The 21,556-nt window shown below is 45.5% G+C and overlaps 1 protein-coding gene across 2 annotated transcripts in view; it reads right to left on the reverse strand.

Moving 5' to 3' along the window:
• Positions 1-246: 246 nt before the first annotated feature.
• Positions 247-21,556, reverse strand: part of coq10b (coenzyme Q10B) — a 63,012-nt gene continuing 41,702 nt past the window's right edge. For both annotated transcript variants that reach the window (XM_034165512.1, XM_034165511.1), the window contains 3 exons: positions 13,887-14,079; positions 1,660-1,761; positions 247-1,580 (listed from right to left, as the gene is read on the reverse strand). In XM_034165512.1, the coding sequence (XP_034021403.1) occupies positions 1,413-1,580; positions 1,660-1,761; positions 13,887-14,079 (463 nt within the window). In that variant the 3' untranslated portion in view covers positions 247-1,412. The remainder of the gene's footprint in view (positions 1,581-1,659; positions 1,762-13,886; positions 14,080-21,556) is intronic.

Genomic DNA, 21,556 nt, shown 5'->3' on the forward strand with positions numbered 1-21,556 from the left:
CCAGTGCAGGTAGTTCAGGTTCCACCGTAAGTGTTTCCTTCCACCATCAAAATGTGCACATGACCTTTATTGACAAAAAAATAACACCATCATCTAAACCACAGGAGGCCAGAGCCTGATGTGCTGCTGATGGGATCCTGGACCGTGTGGCACAGCAGCTCGTCCTGGTCTAAATCCCGCCCGTGTCTGTGCAGCAGCACCAGGATCCACGTGGAACCACGACGCCCGACCAACCGCTCCGGGAAGAACCAACCACAAGGACTTTTGTCCCCAGCTTTATTTTAAGAAAAAGGATATTTAGCCATGCAGGAAGTACATGTAGATAATTTATACACAGCACAATAACCCCAGAGGCACCAGCAGAGGTCCCCATATATACACACACCCAAATAAATAGGATCAAATACACAAGAAGTTTAAAAGCACTGAGATACGTCAGCATGCTGCTAAGAGGCACCGAGTGACATCTGGATCCGTGAAGGCTTCAGGTTGGCAGGAGAAACGGGAATCTGACAGGACCGGGTCAAGGGGCGTGACCTTTGCCTCGACCCTTTAGGCCCTCGTCAGATGAACACTTTAACTTCTAACATTGCACATTTTAAACACCAGCTGCTGTGTGACATCACAAAGAAATCTAGATATCGCACACACAGCATGTTGAGGGGCATGTTTTACCAACGCGGGATAGGCGGTACGCTAACCGTCAAGACGCTAACAAACATTCGCCCGTCACGTTACCAGGTTTGTGTGGTTGTGCTGATTATGAACAGTCAGACAGCAGAATAAAGACTGTGAATAAAGACTTATAAGTGTGACACACACACACAGATCCAAATTTCAATCTGAGAAGACAGACGTCAGCCACACTCACTCCAAGGTCAAAGGATGTGAGTGTGGCTACTGTGCTCAACTTGCGCCATCACATGTGACTACCGCGTGAACCTGGTTCATCTTAGATCACATGCTGGGTGATCTGCCGGTGACCCCGCCCTGACCCCGCCTTCCTCTGTGTGACAGCACAATGTGTGCAACAGGAAACAGCATCAGGTGTGACATCATTCCCTGTTCACTTCCTGTCACATGGTTAAGAAAATAAATGATCCTCATCATCAGCCTGCACAGACACAACAGCCATCAAAGAGAACAAACACCCCGCCTCCCTGGGACAGGCTCCACCCACCGCCAACAGGACAGCATTCACATGTGATGGCTCAAAGAGGCACAGCACGGGCTGCTGGTTTAGTGTCATCCGACAAGTCTGGATAGTGAGAAATGGCGCCGCCTGCTGGCTGGATGTAGTAGTTCCACTGTATGCTGCTTTACTGACAGTCTGTGCTGGTCATGAGAAGGCACTGCGGTTCAAGTCTCTTCTTTCCGTCACTGTGGACCTTCACATTCATGCGGCGACAGCGCTACGTCTGGTGAACCTCGTGGAACATCAGCTCGCGGGGGATTGGGGTCTCGGCACCGTGTATCGTGGAGGCGCGACGTTCAAACGCTGAAACCATCTTCTTCACCACCTCGTCGAAGAAGACGTGAGCGAGCTGGGAGTGAAGAAGGGACCGAAATTCAAAGGAGACCTGAGGAGGAACATCCAGGAGCAGGTTAGGAGTCGGCCTTACCGCAGAGCAAAGACTAAACCAGCCTGACGCCACTCACAGCAAAGTCCACAGTGCAGGTACGAGGGTAGCCAGGGAGGCCGGGACTGAAACGCCAAACCGTCTCCAGGTGGTTGAACAATTTCCCGTCAGAACAGGAAGCCTGAAAACCACATGGATATACGTACAATGAAGCATCTTAATGACCACAAACAGCAAACACCACCTGGACTCTGTTGTTTTTCCTGTTAGTGGTTAACACATCGGTTAAGAGAAACCCAAAAAACTAAGTACAGACAAACAGTAAAAAATTGATCCTGATGTTCCAGATAACCGGCCGGCCTAAGACACGAATCAGGAAAACCTTTGGACTGAACTCAGGTCAGACTGACTGTTTTGTCATTAAAACCAAAAACACTTTGAAAGAAGGAAGGTCTGAGTTTGAGAATATGCGAGGAAATCTCTGTGAGGTCAAACAACCAAACAACCCTGACCTTTAACCTTGCCTTTGAGGATGATTGTTCACAGCAAACCTCGTCCTCACTGTCCAACAGCATGAACATGTTTAAAACAAGTCAGTTGTCCATAAGATCAGGGACACAACATACAGTAGTGTTCAGAATAATAGTAGTGCTGTGTGACTAAAAAGATTAATCCAGGTTTTGAGTATATTTCTTATTGTTACATGGGAAACAAGGTACCAGTAGATTCAGTAGATTCTCACAAATCCAACAAGACCAAGCATTCATGGTATGCACACTTAAGGCTATGAAATTGGGCTATTAGTAAAAAAAAATAGAAAAGGGGGTACCCTTGCATGGCTAATGATTTTCCAGCCTATCAAGTAGAATATGATGATCCACTGTATCAAATGCAGCACTGAGATCTAACAGCACCAGAACAGTAGTGGTGTCAGAATCCTTCGTAAGCAGAAGATCATTCACCACTTTAGTGAGCGCCGTCTCTGTGGAATGATATTTTCTAAAAGCAGACTGCAGTGGCTCAGAGATTATTCTCAGTAAGATAGTCTACAAGCTGCTGTGACACCACTTTTTCCAGAATTTTTTTAAACTGTTTATTTGTGCTTTTCATTTTCAAACAAAAACCAACAATTGTGTGGGGTGCTGATTCATTACATTTACAATTCTATGGTAAATTATATTATTTGACAGGTCATCTTTCAAGCTTTGCTTTGCTTATATTTATGCCATTTTGACCAATGTTTTACAAAGATATGACCTCTAAGTTGAAGACTAAAAGTTAATCGCTCCATTAAATAAATGTCCTCTATTATGTTTAGCCATTGTTCGATCTGGGGGGATGGGTCCTTTTTTTAGCCAGTTCCTTGTTATTGCTTTCTTTGATGCAATCAAGAGAATTTTAAGGATGTACTTGTCTTCTTTAAGAACTGTCTCTGTGGGTATCAGACCCAGTAAGAAGATCTCTGGGTCTTTAGGGATAACATAGGCCATAATACAGTCCGTCATTTCAAACACAATTTCCCAGAATAGTTTTAGTTCTTTACATGTCCAAAAGATATGACAGTGATTGGCGTTCGAGTGACCACACTGTCTCCAACACTGGTGAGACCCCTGGAATTTGTTTATTATATGAGGAGTAATAAAAACCTTATCAGACTTTTCCACCCAAATTCCCATCTTTTAGAGCTAGTTGACGTTTGTTGTGTGTTGCACACTGTAAGCCAATCACTCTCTGACAATGCAATCTTCAGCTCCTTTTCCCATTTACATTTTACATATGATGTGTTGTTTCCATTTTGGGCTTGTAACCCTCTATAAAGCTTAGACACCGTTTTGGTGGGTAGACATTTGTAAGCTTGAGTTTGGAAAATAACATCTGAAAATATTTTAATTCCTTGCCATGGCTGAACAAAGTTCCTCTGTGACATTGGCACTTTGCGCAACAGCTGCTCCATCAGAACTCAGATCACAGTTTCAGTGGCAGAGAATATCCATCAGGTTGGTGAGTTTCAGCCCCTGGCGTGGCTGTCCAGGCTGATGGGAGACCGGCTCGCTCCATGACAGGTGTAATCTGTTTGTTGGATGTCTGTGGTGCTGAGTTTGGTGCCTCCACTACCCTCCATGGGCCTGACTTTTGCGTTAGAAGTTAAAAGAGTCACTTCGTTAACATCTCATTTACCACAGGCATTAGGCGATTCTGTCTGCACATGATGAAATTATCCCATGAGCTACAAACAAAAAATAAAAATGTTAAAATTACTCCATTTTGCCTCCGTGTGGAGTGGAGATGCTGCGTGACACTGTGTGTGCGCGCACACGCAACACCATCCTCCTCCAATTATTACATGTACCACCTTTGGGGGAAAAACCATTTACGGTTTAAATTTGTGTATGTTACCGGTACGTATTTAATTAAAAGTTAAAAAATAGTGTGGGGAGTGAATGAAAGGCTGCTTAGCTCAGTGTCACACATTGTAGATAAAAACAGAAATAACGCAGAGAAGCTTCTTTTCATCAAAAAGAATCTGCCCTCACCTTTTCAAAAAAGGCTTTTAGTCCTCACAGACATAAGTAAAGTTAGTGATGGACAGTTTCAGTTCAGTTCCTGTATATTTTGTTGTGCTGAAGTTACATTTCAGTCAGATGTCTGTCAGTGTCATGTTTGTTAAGAAACACACAGTTAATGTTAAAGGACAATCTGTTGGAGTCAAAAAGTGAAGTTACAGGATTTAAGTAAAATGACTTAATAAAAACAAAGCTAATGATATTGGGAGCAGTTACAGTCAAAAAATAAGGAACAACTGATGAATAAAACATGTTTTCAAAGTCATCATAAAACTGTAATGGTGTCGTAAGGATTCGTATTGGTACTCGGTATCAACGAGTACCAAAATGTATGTACTCGTACTTGTACTTGGTCTGGAAAAAAGTGGTATCACAAGGTTGAACTCTGCGAAAACAGAACATTGATAGGACTAATATTTTGGGAGAAGACTGCAAAGTTAACCAGTAGCCCCACAGTTGATCAGAGCTGAGCTCTTTTATTTACGCGCACGCTCTGCCAGAACGTTAAGGTTTAATCCCAACTTCTTGCCTCTCCTCTGTTTTCCTTGTCTATGTCCTTTCACTGCCTCACCAGCCTGTGGTCTTTGGACTGACTTGTCCAAGTAATTTTTGGTGGCCTGGAGGGAGGGTTTTTTGTTTTTTGCTTATACTGACATCTGCTGGATGGGCCAGTGCATTTACATTAGAAGAATTTTTGCTGCCTCTACTAAAGATAATAATAACAGTAATTTCCTTTGTCATTGTACATACATACAGTGAAATTGGTCCTCTGCATTTAACCATCATACAGTAGTGTTCAGAATAATAGTAGTGCTATGTGACTAAAAAGATTAATCCAGGTTTTGAGTATATTTCTTATTGTTACATGGGAAACAAGGTACCAGTAGATTCAGTAGATTCTCACAAATCCAACAAGACCAAGCATTCATGATATGCACACTCTTAAGGCTATGAAATTGGAAAATATACTCAAAACCTGGATTAATCTTTTTAGTCACATAACATTACTATTATTCTGAACACTACTGTAATTAGTTAGACACAATCCAACCACTAGGGGCAGTGTGTAGCCACAGTCCAGCACCAGGGGACCAGCTTCAGATGTAGAGACACTCAGCGGTGGTTCAACACTGATTTGACACTGAAGACCCCCTCCAAGCCCCCCAACAAACACAAAATTTTGCACATTTTTACCTAAGGCCAACAAATATGGCCATCAGGTATTGTGAAGGCTTTGCATCAGAGCAAATGGCAAATGTTGGTCTTTGAAACAACCTACACATATGAAAACTCCGTTGGCTTATTACAGGCCCAACATTAACCCAAATCATGGATAGAAATGATAACTGAACTTGGAACACTTTTGTATGAGTCATTCTTCTACTGAAGCATGTGTTAATTTTACACACATTACTACTTTAATATTTGAGATTTCTCCCCTAAAATAGCCACCCAAAATTAACAGAATTTTGTTTGCACCAGTTAAAAAATTATTTTATTTACTTGTAACTCAGCTTCAGCCAATCTGCATCACAATGTCTCATAAATAATTTACAATGATTGTTATTATTATTAGTGCATCCCTCTGACAAAGTGCAGTTTCTGCCATTTAGCAGTGTGCAAAATAATCATTTAAAAAATCCTGACAATTTCTCTGACCATTTTGAGTATACAATTTTTTTTGGTGAAATCAGATCTTGTGTTTGTTAAGACTGAATTATTGTTGTATTTGTTGTATACCAACTTAAGGCTAACAAACGTGTTATACCACCAATTAGCATCAGACCTTCATTCATGACATGATCACCGTAATCATACAGACAGAACACAGCTGCAAACCTTTATCCTTCACTCGTTTTCTTCTTTTCTTTTTTCCTAAACTGGGCAGCTGATGACTTTGACCGTTTTTTGCCCCCCCACTCACAACCAGAAGTCAAGACTAAACCAATTCCCCTGGGTGACCACATAATCGTTTTGTTTCACCTATTTTTATTCATCTCACACAATTCAGAAAAATGTGCAGGAATTATAGGCCTGTATTTATATTTGGAAGAAAGTCAAGGTGTAACTGACTTTCTTCCACTAACCCCCCCCCCCCCCATCCCTTCCATCAGAGACACTCAGAGGTGAACTAACCCCCCTCGCGCCCCTGTACCGTCCTCCTCAGCAAGCAAGGGTGCCTGCAGCTGCAGGAGGCACTAATGTGCCAATTCCACACACAGTTACAAGAAAACACCTTTGCACTGCAGATGATTTTTTTTTTATGTGATGACTTTTTAAAAAAGATTTTTTAAGTGCCCTGTTATGTGTCGGACGCAGCTCGGAGAACCGACCAGCGTTTGAAGGACCCAGTATGAAATAAGCAGAGCACGGTACAAAGGCTAACTGAATTTAATACATAACAGTGATACAAAAAACAACAAAAGAAAGTGCGGTCTGGCGTGGTGCCGACACCCCCCAGGTGGCCGCAACAAACCGAGTCTGTGAAAGAAGGAACCATTATGTGAGTCCACACTCTACACACAGAGAGAACACTTAAAGGTGTACAAACAGCAAACACTTCCTGGCTTGATTACTAATCAGCTTCCCAACCTGCAGGCATGGAACATCCAGTTCACAAAACTCCACTGCAGTGGAAGCCGATACATGACTAACATACAGCTCAATATCAAAGGTGTGAGGGACACCACATTTACTGACTGTATAAATGTTAGTCACAAAATCTAACGTACCTCAGGAAGTGTGCTGACGAGCGTGAGACCTCACCCCCTCCTCGTGCATCAAACCCTGGACGTTCTCTGCATCCACTGATGATGAGATGGCTCCCGAGACGACGATCTCACCCGTCTGGTCACAAGGTCGAGTCTCTGGCAAATACACACTGTATACTCCAGTCTTAAATGCCACCATGTTCCAATCCATATAGATGCACCTCAGCTGTGAGTCCTGACGAGCCGCAGGTGATCAGGGTGAGGTCCTGATTACCTCAGCAACACAGCCACTCAGTCCCAAATGCAAGCCACCTGGAAGGAAAAACAAAAGACAGAAACAAAAAGGCAGCCAGGCCCCCCAGCCATACAACATGCCCGTGCAGATGATTTTTTTTTTTAAGTGCCCGTGTTAGGGTGCCACTCAAAAAAAAAAGTTTCTAATTTTTGTTGTTCCCCCCCACATTTGTTCGTAAGGTGAAAAGAAAAAAGTTGACAAAAGTTGGATGTATTATAATAATATTTACTGGTAGCTCAACAGCGTCAAAGTTTTGTAATTTTTGGAACAATTTGGATGTGATAAATAACAGATGTCTTAACATAACCATAAGAATATTGTAGAAATACTTAAAATGAAGACAAGCAGCTGCTGGCAGGTGCTTTTTGAACAAAAACAGATTAACACAAAAAAGACTGAAAATGTTACAGTGCACTGTACAGAGAATGACTTTCCTGCAGCTTTAATAACAGCTTCATTTGTCCTCGTGTAGCTGTCCAGCTCACGCAGTAGCTGCAGATCATTTTGTGGAGATGACACACACATGCATGTGAGCCAAGCCCTGAGCCTTTATCACAAATGTGTTGAAATGGCCAAGAGACGAGAGTTCATGTGCAGTCAGTCGGAACTGGGAATGAAAGATGAATATCTTCAGACTGCATATGAGCTTTGCCATCATCTATCTCGATGGAACACCTCAGGAGCCTGAATGTGTTCATCACTATTGCAGTCAGCTCCCAGAAACAGCAGTGATAAGTGCAGGAGCACACGGGAAACATCTCTGGGATGAAACTGTTAGTTGTTGCCGAATGATATCACCCTTAACTAGATTGACAGCTGACACTATGAACTCTACATCTCGTCCACTTTCACAGCCAGACTGGTCAATTGAGCCCCAGTTATACTACGTAATATAGGAAACACTTCAGTTCACTGAGCTACCAGTAAATATCCATATATCTGAATGAAACTTGCTTCATAAAAGTAAAAAAAAAAAAATTAGGGGGTGGGACCTGGAAAACGCTGAAAAACTTGTTTGGGCATAATATCGAGTGGCACCCTAGCCTGTGCCCACGGAGCTGCAACTGCCGCCCCGGGCAGCTGCCTGTTTCGCCTCTACCAAAAGCTGCTACTAGAGGTGCTGCCTTGGTCAGGAACAGAGAATAGGGCAGACACCTAAATAATTTTTCATTGTGGGAGGAAATCCATGTAGACACGGGTGAATATGCAAAATGCACCCAAAAAGGGCAGGAAGCGATCCCCCAACCTTCTTGCTATAAAGCATCAGTGCTAACCACTAAGTCACCATGCCACTGGTGCTTTAGGGCAACTGCTAAGCCATACTAGCAGTCGCTAAGCTGTATTGATTCTTTGTTTTTCCTCACATGTCTCTTCACTGCATTTGGGGTTTTATTCATCTAGTTCAGACCTTGAACTCTGACAACACAAAAAGCAAGAAATATGAAAGCCCTAAGTGCATTTTTTTTCATGCCACTGAACATTGCATACTGTTAGCTACACTTTAACTATTTCTGTTCATGTTCTCTCATGGCTGCAATAAAATATGAGGTACCTGTTATGTGGGCCGCTGAAGAGGAGGTACTGCTGGCCCACTACCACCAGAGGGCGCCCTGCTTGGAGTGCGGGCTCCAAGCAGGAGAGGGTGCCAGACCCAGAGGAAGTGACAGCTGTCACTCATCACACCAGCTGTCACTCATCTACACCACTACTTAAGCCGGACTGCAACTCCACCGCCCCGCCAAGAAATCGACTACCATTAAAAAGGTAATTTCTCTACTGACAGACACTTTGTGTGTTTAACCTGAACTTCTGTTACAGCCGTTTTCCTGGAGTGTTTCCTTGTCTGAGGGATTGGCGTTTGGTGTGACAGCGACGGCTTCGCCTCACATCCCAAACCAGATAAGTGGTTAAACCAGGAGCTGTACGAGTGTGTGATTGGAGGTGGAGGTGCTCCCTCCTAACTGTGTATGGACTGTGAATTACTGAGTGTGCGGACTCACACTCATACATCTTATCTCTGCTTTCTGCCAGCAGTACCAGGGTCGACAGCCGAAGACAGAGGCCACCTGGGGACTCGGGACTTGGCGGCTCCGGTGTTCTTCAGACCGTTGGTGGTGGAAGCCGTGTGGGACGCGGCTTCTCTCTCGTCAGGGGTCTTCTATCTTCGAGCCTGCCCACACGTCACCTGGTGTTTATTGACTGTGCAAATTTCTGTACATTTAGTTGTGTATTATCACAACATTAAATTGTTACTTTTTGGCTTACTCATTGTCCGTTCATTTGCGCCCCCTGTTGTGGGTCCGTGCTACGACACCTTCCCAACAGTACCACAGAGTTCTGTATTAGGTCCTGTGTTATTCTCACTTTACATACCATATCTGGATACTCACTGATACTCAAAATTACCAATGGATTAGATTCTCATTTGCCACACGGTTGATAAAAACAGCACTGCCGTCACGTCCTCCGTCGCAAATAAAAATGAAAGCTGGCCAATGGGATGGGGGGAGTCAGGGAGCAGTGTTAGATAGGACAAGATTGCAATGTGTGTCATTTAAGTGTGATTTGGTGTTGAAAGCCGTGACTTCCACATCTGCTAACAGCTTCATAATAATGCTGCATTGAAGATGCCACAGAAATCCCAAAATGCAAATGTCAGAAAACTGTGTTCTCTTGATGAACTGGGAAAACAATAAATGCACACAATAACATGTTTGAGGTCTGCTCTTTTTAAAAGAAAAAAAAAATGTTTTAAGGGATTTCTTTTAAATTTTTGCACTACCTCAGATGACCAAAAACTACTGTCTTTTTAAAAACATTTTCCACTACCTATATAAAATATACTACAAACTATATGTCATATGTACTTCAAAGTTATGTGTATTTTTGTTTTACATGACATCAAACAACGTAAAAATAGTGCTGTCATTGTATTGTCTGAATCTTTTACACATACTGGTCTGCTTGAGGTTTCTTCCTCAAAATCATCAGAGGGAGTTTTTTTCTTACCACTGTCACCTGTGTTCTTGCTCTGGGGGTTGGTAAGGTTAGACCTTACTTATGTGAAGCACCTTGAGGCAACTTTGTTGTGATTTAGCGCTATATAAATGAAAAAATAAATTAATGAAATTACATAGATACAACCCCAATTCCAGTGAAGTTGGGACGTTGTGTAAAATGTAAATAAAAACAGAATACAATGATTTTCAAATCCTTTTCAACCTATATTCAATTGAATACACCACAAAGACAAGATATTTAATGTTCAAACTGATAAACTTTATTGTTTTTGTGCAAATATTTGTTCATTTTTAAATGGATGCCTGCAACAGGTTTCAAAAAAGCTGGGACAGTGGTATGTTTCCCACTGTGTTACATCACCTTTCCTTCTAACAACACTCAATAAGCGTTTGGGAACTGAGGACACTAATTGTTGAAGCTTTGTAGGTGGAATTCTTTCCCATTCTTGCTTGATGTACGACTTCAGTTGTTCAACAGTCCGGGGTCTCCGTTGTCGTATTTTGCGCTTCATAATGCGCCACACATTTTCAGTGGGCGACAGGTCTGGACTGCAGGCAGGCCAGTCTAGTACCCGCACTCTTTTACTACGAAGCCACGTTGTTGTAACACGTGCAGAATGTGGCTTGACATTGTCTTGCTGAAATAAGCAGGGACGTCCCTGAAAAAGACGTTGCTTGGATGGCAGAATGTGTTGCTCCAAAACCGAGATGTACTTTTCAGCATTGATGGTGCCATCACAGATGTGTAAGTTGTCCATGCCATGGGCACTAACACACCCCCATGCCATCACAGATGTGTAAGTTGTCCATGCCGTGGGCACTAACACACCCCCATACCATCACAGATGTGTAAGTTGTCCATGCCATGGGCACTAACACACCCCCATACCATCACAGATGCTGGCTTTTGAACTTTGTGCTGGTAACAATCTGGATGGTCTTTTTCCTCTTTTGTCCAGAGGACACGATGTCCATGATTTCCAAAAACAATTTGAAATGTGGACTCATCAGACCACAGCACACTTTTCCACTTTGTGTCTGTCCATTTCAAATGAGCTCGGGCCCAGAGAAGGCGGCGGTGTTTCTGGATGTTGTTTATGTTTGGCTTTCACTTTGTATGGTAGAGTTTTAACTTGCATAAAGTTGTGAATGACCTTTTGCGCGCAATGGACTGGGATACCACTACAGTCTTGGTGCTGTTGGATCTTAGTGCTGCGTTTGATACTGTGGATCATCATATTTTACTCGACAGACTGCAGAATCAATTTGGGATTACAGGAACTGCCCTTGCATGGTTGACGTCATACCTGTCTAGTCGTTCTTACTGTGTGTTGTGCAATGGCACTTCTTCTGATCTTAGGGATATGAAGTTTGGGGTTCCGCAGGGATCAGTTTTAGGCCCTCTGCTTTTTTCCCTTTATGTAGCACCCCTTGGGAATATACTGCGGCATTTTGGGATTGCCTTTCATTACTATGCTGATGACACCCAATTATACATGCCGGTAAGTGCTGGTAATCTCATTCACATAAAATCTTTGGAAGATTGCCTTGCATCAGTGAAAAGTTGGATGTCTAGTAACTTTCTACTTTTAAATTCTGATAAGACTGAAGTGATGGTTCTTGGTCCAGCGAGGTATCGGCATCAATTTGATCAGCTAGTGCTTAGCTTAGGTTCATGTGTTATACATCATACGGATAAAGTGAGGAATCTTTGGGTAATTTCTGATCCTATGTTGTCTTATGACCTCCTGCTTTCTTCCATTTATGAAATATAGCGAAAATTCTCTGGTTTACCGCAGTCCAGGATTAGGGGTCTTCAACTGGCTCAAAATGCTGCTGCCAGACTTTTGACACAAAGCAGAAAATTCGACCACATTACGCCCATTTTGGGATCCCTATACTGGCTTCCAGTTGCTGCAAGATCGGATTTTAAGGTACTGTTATTAGTTTATAAAATTGTTCATGGACTTGCACCTCCCTATCTGGCTGACCTGGTAAGGCCCTATGTACCAGCTCAGGCCCCGCGTTCTCAGGGTGCAGGACTTCTGTGTGTTCCCAGGGTGAATAAAAAGTCTGCCGGTCACAGAGCTTTCTCCTACCGTGCCCCAGCTCTGTGGAACGATCTCCCGGCACACATACGACAGTCAGATACTGTGGAGACTTTTAAATCATGTCTAAAGATTCATTTGTTTTCCTTGTTTTATCATTAGTGTTATGATGTGTTTTTATTTTTGTATTCTTTTATGGTTTTGTCTTTTTATTGTGTTTTTAAATTTTGAATTCAGTTTTTTGTTTTTATTATGCTGTGTGAAGTGCCTTGAGACGATTTTATCGTGAATTGGTGCTATATAAGTTAATAAATTTGATTTGATTTGATTTAGATGTAGCGATGAACTGTATTAACTGACAATAGTTTTCTGAAGTGTTCCTGAGCCCACGCGGTAAGATCCTTTACACAATGATGTTGGTTTTTAACGCAGGGCCGCCTGAGGGATCGAAGGTCATGGGCATTCAATGTTGGTTTATAGCCTTGCCACTTATGTGTAGAAAGTTCTCCAGATTCTCTGAATCTTCTGATTATATTATGGACTGTAGATGACGAAAAAACCTTTTTGACATTGAAGAAAGGCATTTTATGTTACAGCCTCAAAAACCTTTTGTCATATTGTCATTAAGGGGTATTGTGTGTAGAATTTTGAAGAAAAACTGAATTTCATCCATTTTGGAATAAGGCTGTAACATAAAATATGGACAAAGTGAAGCGCTGTGAATTCTTTCTGGATGCAGTGTATGTCACCCTGTGCTCCTCCTTTTTCTTAAAGTAGGTATTCACCACAGCCATTTCCATCCTTTTTGCAAAATCAACTACCATCTGTCCTTCCCCATCCCTGTCCTTGATACCATATCTACCCATTACTTCCTCATCACCTCTGTTCCCTTCACCAACATGCCCACTGAAGTCTGCTCCTATCACCAATCTTTCATGCTTGGGTTCACTCTCCACCACCTCATCTAGCTCACTCCAGGAATCTTCTTTTCTTGTGGGGCGTATGCACTGATGATATTCATCATCACCCCTTCAATTTCCAACTTCACACTCATCACCCTGTCAGACACTCACTTAACCTCCAACACAATCTTAACATACTCTTCCTTTAAAATGACCCCAACACCATTTCTCTTCCTGTCCTCATCATGATACAACAACATGAACCCCCCCTCCGATGCTCCTGCTCTTACTTCCCTTCCACTTGGTCTCTTGCACACACAATATGTCTACCTTCCCCCTCTCCATCATGTCAGCCAGCTCTCTCCCTTTACCAGTCAGACTGCCAACATTCAAAGTCCCGACTCTCACTTGCACCCTTTTCATTTTCCTTCTCTCCCACTGTCTCTGGACATGTTCTCCTCCTTTTCTTCTTCACCCAGCATTAGCCCAATTTCTGCCAGCATCAATGGCGGCCATTGTTAACCTGGGCCTTGACCAATCCAGTATGGAAATTTGATTTGTACTTGTATTTGATTTGGTTGTGTTGGCTTGTTTTTCCCCGGATGCCTTTCCTGACGCAACCCTATTCATTTGTCCGGGCTTGGGACCGACACCCAGAGTGTACCGGCTGCACTCCGTAATCATGCCAGTCAGTACCTGTTCAACACTTACCATTGACAGTAAAATTAATGAAGCTTTTTTGTATGTGATGGAAGCAATAGCTTACCTTGACCAGATGGGGGCGCACAGTTGTAACAAGTGAAGTGTAGTTTTCCACAACAGGTGGAAAGCCCACGGTGAGTTTTGCTTTGCAGAATCCAGATCGCTGGAACACAACATCAGATTTCTTACACCAGGGGACAAACAGGCGGTAGTTCTCCACACCAGCTACCACGCCATACATCTCCTGCATGGAAAACCTGCAGAGTGACACACACAGGCACACGTCACAGAGCGGGTGAAGGACCAAACAGGACATGTGACCCCACACGTCTGGCTCCTGCTCTCCTGTTGCATGAGTGCATCTCTGCCGCAGGAAGAAGAGCTGCAGCCATTTCTGCAGACAGGCTTCTTGATGATGACCTGCCCTCAGAGCATGAGGACACAGCGCGCATCACACACAGCCTCAGATTAGACCTGAACACGCCTTCTTACGGCACAGTGCAAACTGACTGACTTCACCAGAAACACTGAGCGCACGCTAGTAACACATCACACAAGTCGGAATTCTCCAAGGTCCAGATCTGTGCGTCTGTCCGGTGAAAAACTCAAAACCCACACGTTAGACAGCCATTTATCAGGAAAAACATAAAGTTACCTGAAGACATGCAGTAAGAGTTTTTCCAAGCAAAATTAAAATTTTTAAAAGCTCTACATCATGAATCCCGCTGCTCACAGTGGCAGCTCTGGGCCCACAGCAACGTCACGTTTCACTGCACCGAACACCAAGTCAATTATCAACATATTATTATGATTACAGACTGTAACATGAAGCAAAAATGTTTCTGTGTACGCTCTCAGTTGTCCAGGTGGTTTCCATAGTAGAGAAGCTTGAATCTTCGACTGGACTGGGTTGCTTGACGTGAGAACGTTTCGCTTCAAATCACAGAAGCTTCCTCAGCTAAAATTCTTGCTCTGGTAGTCTGACTTCTGTCTTGACTCTTGTAGAGAAGAATAAACCAGAAGCCAACAAAAGCTGGAGTTTTTAACCTAACCAGACCCCTCCTACTGAGAGGCAGACTGCTATTGGCTAGTGACTAAACAATAGCTCTAATTAGCACCTATTGTGCTCTAGTTAGCACTCTCCTAATGATGGGATGGAAGCCTCCCCTGATGGCTCCCTTGACGACTCTCCTGATGACTCATTACTATGAACAAAAGACTGAAAGTGCTTTAACCCGAGTACCCCATTGTAAACAGGGGACAAAGCGTGACTGAGACCCGCCCCCCGGTTAAGGCTGGGTTTCAACTGTTTTACAAAGAATGCTTCCTTGACACCTCTCTCAAACCATTTCTTCTCTCTGGCTAAGATTTTAATTTGAGGACAAGGAAGATAAAATCTTAGCCAGAGAGAAGAAATGGTTTGAGTTGAGAAGTAGAGTTTCTCAACCACAAAAAACAACTAAAAAAAATTAAACCTATGCTGTCAGAAATAGGTATAATTGATATTTGGAGACATTTCAATCCAACAAACACAGATTATGGATTCTATTCATCTCCACGTTCATCTTACTTGAGAACTGATTATCTCTTTACTTTCATTGCGGATACAAATAGAATGCAAAAATATACAATAGGAGCAATGGATATATCAGATCATTCCCCTCTACATTTAGACATAAAAATGACTCAAGGAACAAAATTGACACAATGGAGACTGAATAATAGTATACAGTACTCGATAAAAAAAAAACATGAACAATTCTCTGCAGAAATAGCCGCATATATACAAATAAATGACAATGGTGAAACATCTCCTACAATATGGGATGCTTGTAAAGCTGTGATGAGAGGGAGAGTCATAGGAAAAACCTCTTATTTTAAAAAGCTAAGGACTCAAAAACGTAAGACATTACAATCAGAACAACTTACATTAGAAACTAAACATAAAGGAACCTTGGATAAGCAAATAACATTTGAAATTAAGGAAAAGAGAAACCAGATCAAGGAAATATACAATCAAGAAATCCCCCAAAAATTATTATTCACTAAACAGAATTATTATGAAAGAGGAACTAAACATATAAAACAATTGGCCTATAAACTGAAAAAACAAAGATCAGACAATACCATTTATAAGATAAAAGACACCTCAACAAAAGTAGTATACACTCAGTTGGATAAACTTAGAAATTGTTTTAAAGATCATTATGAAAAATTGTATTCACAACCTCCTATAGATAATAACCAAAAAATGGACAGCCTACTGAAATCACTAAAGTCTCCACTCTGCTTTGCAATATTTATTGAACCATTAGCTCAGTATATTCGGCAAAATAATAAGATAAAGGGTATTCAAATGGTAACAGGTGAAGAAAAATTGGCCTTGTTCGCAGATGATGTGTTGGTCTATTTGTCAAATCCCACAGAGTCGATGCCAGAATTATTTACAATTTTGTAAGAATACGGCTTATATTCTGGTTACAAACTAAATGTACAGAAAACCCAAGCGCTTTGTTTTTATTATACCCCTCCCCAATATTTTAAACAATTGTAGAGATTAGATGGGGACGAAGAAGTATATAAAATATTTGGGTATACACCAATACCAATATACCAATAAACCTGTCTGACATAGAAGAAATCAACTATGGTACATTAAAGAAAGAAATAATGAAGGATTTTAACAGATGAATTTAATACCTTTTTTGAGCATTACCTCTAGAGTAGAAACTATAAAAATGAATATTCTACCAAGAATGTTGTATATATTTCAGTCAATTCCTACTGAGAAGCCGGATCACTACTTTGTGGAATGGGATAAAATTATATCCAGATTGGTATGGGCGAGCAAAAAGCCAAGAGTAAAATGTAAAATATTGCAACTTTCAAAAGAGGGTGGATTTTTGGCACTTCCATGTCTTTATGATTATTATAGAGCAGCTCAAATGCATCCACTCGTGGGCTGGTGAAAGCCCAGTTCTAAAGCTAAATGGAAGGAGATAGAATGTGGTTTGTCAGATAAACCCCCCATTAACATACTCATTGGTGATGTTGTGTGGGCCGCGAGAAGAGGAGGTACTGCTGGCCCACCACCAGAGGACGCCCTGCCTGAAGTGCGGGCTTCAGGCACGAGAGGGCGCTGCCGCCACGGACACAGCTGGGGGTGACAGCTGTCACTCATTATCTCTTGACAGCTGTCACCCATCTACACTTCATCATCCCACTCCATAAAGACCGGACGTCATCTCCACCTCGTTGCCGAGATATCGTGTTGAGAAAGTGTAGGAACATGGACCCACAACAGGGGGCGTAAAAAAACGGGCAATGGATAAGCCAAACAGTAACAATTTAATGTTGTAAATTGTTTACAACCGAATACAGACAACAATCAGTTTGGGACTACAGTCAATTACACGTTGGGTGACGTGTGGGCAGGCTTGAGGATAGGAGACGCCCGTCCAGAACCGAGCCGGATCCCACACGGCCCTCACCACCAACGGACCTGAAGAACACCGGAGCCGCCAAGTCCTGGGTCCCCAGGTGGTCACCGTCTTCAGCTGTCAGACCTGGTACTGCTAGCAGAGAACAGAAACAGCACAGGTGAGTGTGAGTACGCACACTCAGTAATCCCACAGTCTGTGTTCAGTAAGGAGGGAGCACCTCCACCTCCAATCACACACTCGTGCAGCTCCTGTCTAATCACTTATCTGGTTGGGGTGTGAAGCGAAGCCGTCGCTGATCACACCAAACGCCAATCCCACAGATAAGGCAACACCACAGGAAAACGGCTGCAGAAGAGTTCAGACTATTATTCAGTTTTAAGTCAGCAGAGAAGTTACCTCCAAGGTAGCTGATTTTTCGGCGAGGAGGTGGAGTTGCAGTCCGGCCGTTATGGTGATGGTGATGAGTTGACTGAGTGACAGCTGGTGCTGATGAAGAGTGACAGCTGTCACTCCCAGTGGCTCCGGCGCCCTCTCGTGCTTGAAGCCCGCACTCCAAGCAGGGTGCCATCTGGTGGTGGTGGGCCAGCAGTACCTCCTCTTCAGCGGCCCACACAACAGGACCCCCCCCTCAACGGGCGCCTCCTGGTGCCCGACCAGGCTTGTCCGGGTGCCGCCGGTAGAAGTCGGCCAGGAGGGCCGGGTCCAGGATGAAGCTCCTCTTCACCCAGGAGCATTCTTCGGGTCCATACCCCTCCCAGTCCACCAAATACTGGAACCCCCGGCCCTTTCGACAGACATCCAGGAGCCTGCGCACGGTCCAGGCAGGCTCTCCATCTATGATCCGGGCAGGAGGCAGCGCCGGTCCGGGGGTGCAGAGAGTTGATGTGTGGTAGGGTTTGATCCGTGAAACATGGAACACTGGATGAATCCGCAGTGAAGCTGGTAGCTTCAGCTTCACTGCGGCCAGACTGAGGACTTTGAGTATGGTAAAGGGTCCTATGTACCTGTCCTTGAGCTTCTGGGATTCCACCTGCAGGGGGATGTCCTTTGTGGATAGCCAAACCTCCTGCCCGGGCTGGTATGCAGGGGCCGGGGAACGCCGGCGGTCTGCATGGGCCTTAGCCCTCGTCCGGGCTCTGAGCAGGGCAGAGTGGGCGGTACTCCACACCCGACGGCACTTCCTCAGATGGGCCTGGACCGAGGGCACCCCGACCTCTCCCTCCACTAGCGGAAACAATGGGGGCTGGTACCCCAAACACACCTCAAACGGGGAGAGGCCGGTGGCAGATGAAGCTTGGCTATTATGAGCGTACTCGATCCAGGCCAGATGGTCACTCCAGGCCGTCGGGTGCGCGGAGGTCACGCAGCGGAGGGCCTGCTCCAGTTCCTGGTTTGTCCGCTCTGCCTGCCCGTTCGTCTGGGGGTGGTACCCAGACGAGAGACTTACGGTGGCCCCCAGTTCCCTGCAGAAACTCCTCCAGACCTGGGAGGAGAACTGAGGACCACGATCCGAGACAATGTCCGATGGAATCCCATGCAGACGCACGACATGGTGGACCAGGAGGTCTGCAGTCTCCTGGGCCGTCGGGAGCTTCGGGAGGGCCACGAAGTGGGCCACCTTGGAGAACCGGTCCACTATCGTAAGGATGGTAGTCATGCCCTGGGACGGCAGGAGGCCCGTGACAAAGTCCAGGCCGATGTGAGACCAGGGGCGATGAGGCACGGGCAGAGGCTGGAGGAGGCCTTGGGCCGTGTGGTGGTCGGCTTTGCCCCTGGCACAGGTGGTGCAGGCCTGGACATACTCCTGGACGTCGGCTTCCATAGACGCCCACCAGAAGCGCTGCCGGACCACTGCCACGGTCCTTCGCACCCCTGGATGACAGGAGAGCTTGGAACCGTGACAGAAGTCGAGGACCGCAGCCCTGGCCTCTGGTGGGACGTACATTTTGTCCTTCGGACCTGTCCCCGGGTCCAGGCTCCATGTCAGGGCCTCCCGGACGGTCTTCTCCACGTCCCAGGTGAGGGTGGCCAGTGGACTCGGGGATGATGGTTTCCGTCGGGTCTGACAGCTCGGTCTTGACCTCCTCTTCATGCACCCGGGACAGGGCGTCAGATCGTTGGTTTTTCGTCCCGGGCCGGTAGGTGATCCGGAAGTCAAAACGCCCGAAGAACAGCGACCAGCGGGCTTGCCTGGGGTTCAGACGCCTGGCGGTCCGAATGTACTCCAGGTTCCGATGGTCCGTGAAAACCGTAAATGGTACCGATGCTCCCTCCAACAGGTGTCTCCACTCCTCAAGAGCCTCCTTCACCGCAAGAAGTTCCCTATTGCCGACGTCATAGTTCCTTTCAGCCGGGGTCAACCTGTGGGAAAAGTAGGCACATGGATGGAGAACCTTGTCGGACTCCCCGCTCTGGGATAGCACGGCTCCTATCCCTGAGTCAGAGGCGTCCACTTCAACTACAAACTGGCGATTGGGATCGGGCTGCACCAGAACCGGTGCAGTCGAGAACCGGCGTTTCAACTCCCTAAACGCGGCTTCGCACCGATCCGACCAGGTGAAGGGGACTTTTGTGGAGGTCAGGGCTGTCAGGGGGCTAACTACCTGACTGTAGCCCTTGATGAACCTACGGTAGAAATTTGCAAAACCGAGGAACTGTTGCAGTTTCCTACGGTTTGTTGCTTGGGGCCAATCTCTCACCGCCGCAACCTTGGCCGGATCAGAGTCGACGGAGTTGGAGGAGATTATGAACCCCAGGAAGGACAAAGAAGTGCGGTGGAACTCGCACTTCTCGCCCTTCACAAACAGCCGGTTCTCCAACAACCGCTGTAGGACCTGACGTACATGCTTGACATGGGTCTCAGGAGAAAAGATGAGTATATCATCTAGATATACGAAGACAAACCGATGCAGGAAGTCCCGCAAGACATCATTAACCAACGCTTTCGGACCCGGGAGGAAGAGGAACGGCTTGTGCCTGACCACGTCCCTCATCTCGCTCCCGTCAGTGTTCTGTTAATCGGTTGTCTAACCGTATAACCAGGTCGATAAGTCCGTATAAATCCCGCGGCTCGTCCTTCGCCACCAGGTGCTCCTTAAGGACCAGAGACAGTCCGTTTACAAAGGCGGCACGGAGCGCAACAGCATTCCAGCTGGCTCGCGCTGCCGCGATGCGGAAGTCGACTGCATACTTCGCTGCGCTCCGACACCCCTGTCGTATCGACAGCAGCACGCTTGAAGCGGTCTCGCCTCTATGAGGGTGGTCGAACACCTGTCGGAACTCCCTCACAAACTCAGTGTAAATTGTTAGGAGCCGTGAATTCTGCTCCCAGAGCGCCGTAGCCCAGGTGCGTGCCTCTCCTCGAAGCAAATTTATAACGTAAGCCACCCGGCTAGCGTCTGACGCGTACATGACGGGACGCTGTGAAAAGACGAGCGAGCACTGCATCAAGAAGTCCGCGTACGTCTCCACACAGCCTCCGTACGGCTCCGGAGGGCTTATGTATGCTTCAGGGGAAGGTGGGGGGGTTCGTTGAACGACCAGTGGAATGTCTGTCTCTGGCATTCGATCAGCAGGAGGAGGTGCTGCAGCAGCGCCCTGAGCATGCGCTTCCACCTGGGCGGTGAGAGCCTCCATTCTTTGATGGAGAACAATGCTCCGCTCGGTAACTAAGTCCAACCGAGCAGTAAAAGCGGTTAAGATGTGCTGCAGCTCACCTAACACGCCTCCTGCTGGCGCCTGTGCACCTCGCTCTTCCATTGGCTGTTCAAGTGATGGTTGACGCCCCTCGGGATCCATGACGCTGGCCGAGAAATCCTGTTGTGAAAGTGTAGGAACACGGACCCACAACAGGGGGCGTGAAAGAACGGGCAATGGATAAGCCAAACAGTAACAATTTAATGTTGTAAATTGTGCACAACGGAATACAGACAATAATCAGTTTGGGACTACAGTCAATTACACGTTGGGTGACGTGTGGGCAGGCTTGAGGATAGGAGACGCCCGTCCAGAACTGAGCCGGATCCCACACGGCCCTCACCGCCAACGGACCTGAAGAACACCGGAGCCGCCAAGTCCTGGGTCCCCAGGTGGTCACCGTCTTCAGCTGTCAGATCTGGTACTGCTGGCAGAGAACAGAAACAGCACAGGTGAGTGTGAGTACGCACACTGAGTAATCCCACAGTCTGTGTTCAGTAAGGAGGGAGCACCTCCACCTCCAATCACACACTCGTGCAGCTCCTGTCTAATCACTTATCTGGTTGGGGTGTGAAGCGAAGCCGTCGCTGATCAC

Source organism: Thalassophryne amazonica, unplaced genomic scaffold (genome assembly GCF_902500255.1).
Source record: "Thalassophryne amazonica unplaced genomic scaffold, fThaAma1.1, whole genome shotgun sequence".
Lineage (NCBI taxonomy): Eukaryota > Metazoa > Chordata > Actinopteri > Batrachoidiformes > Batrachoididae > Thalassophryne > Thalassophryne amazonica.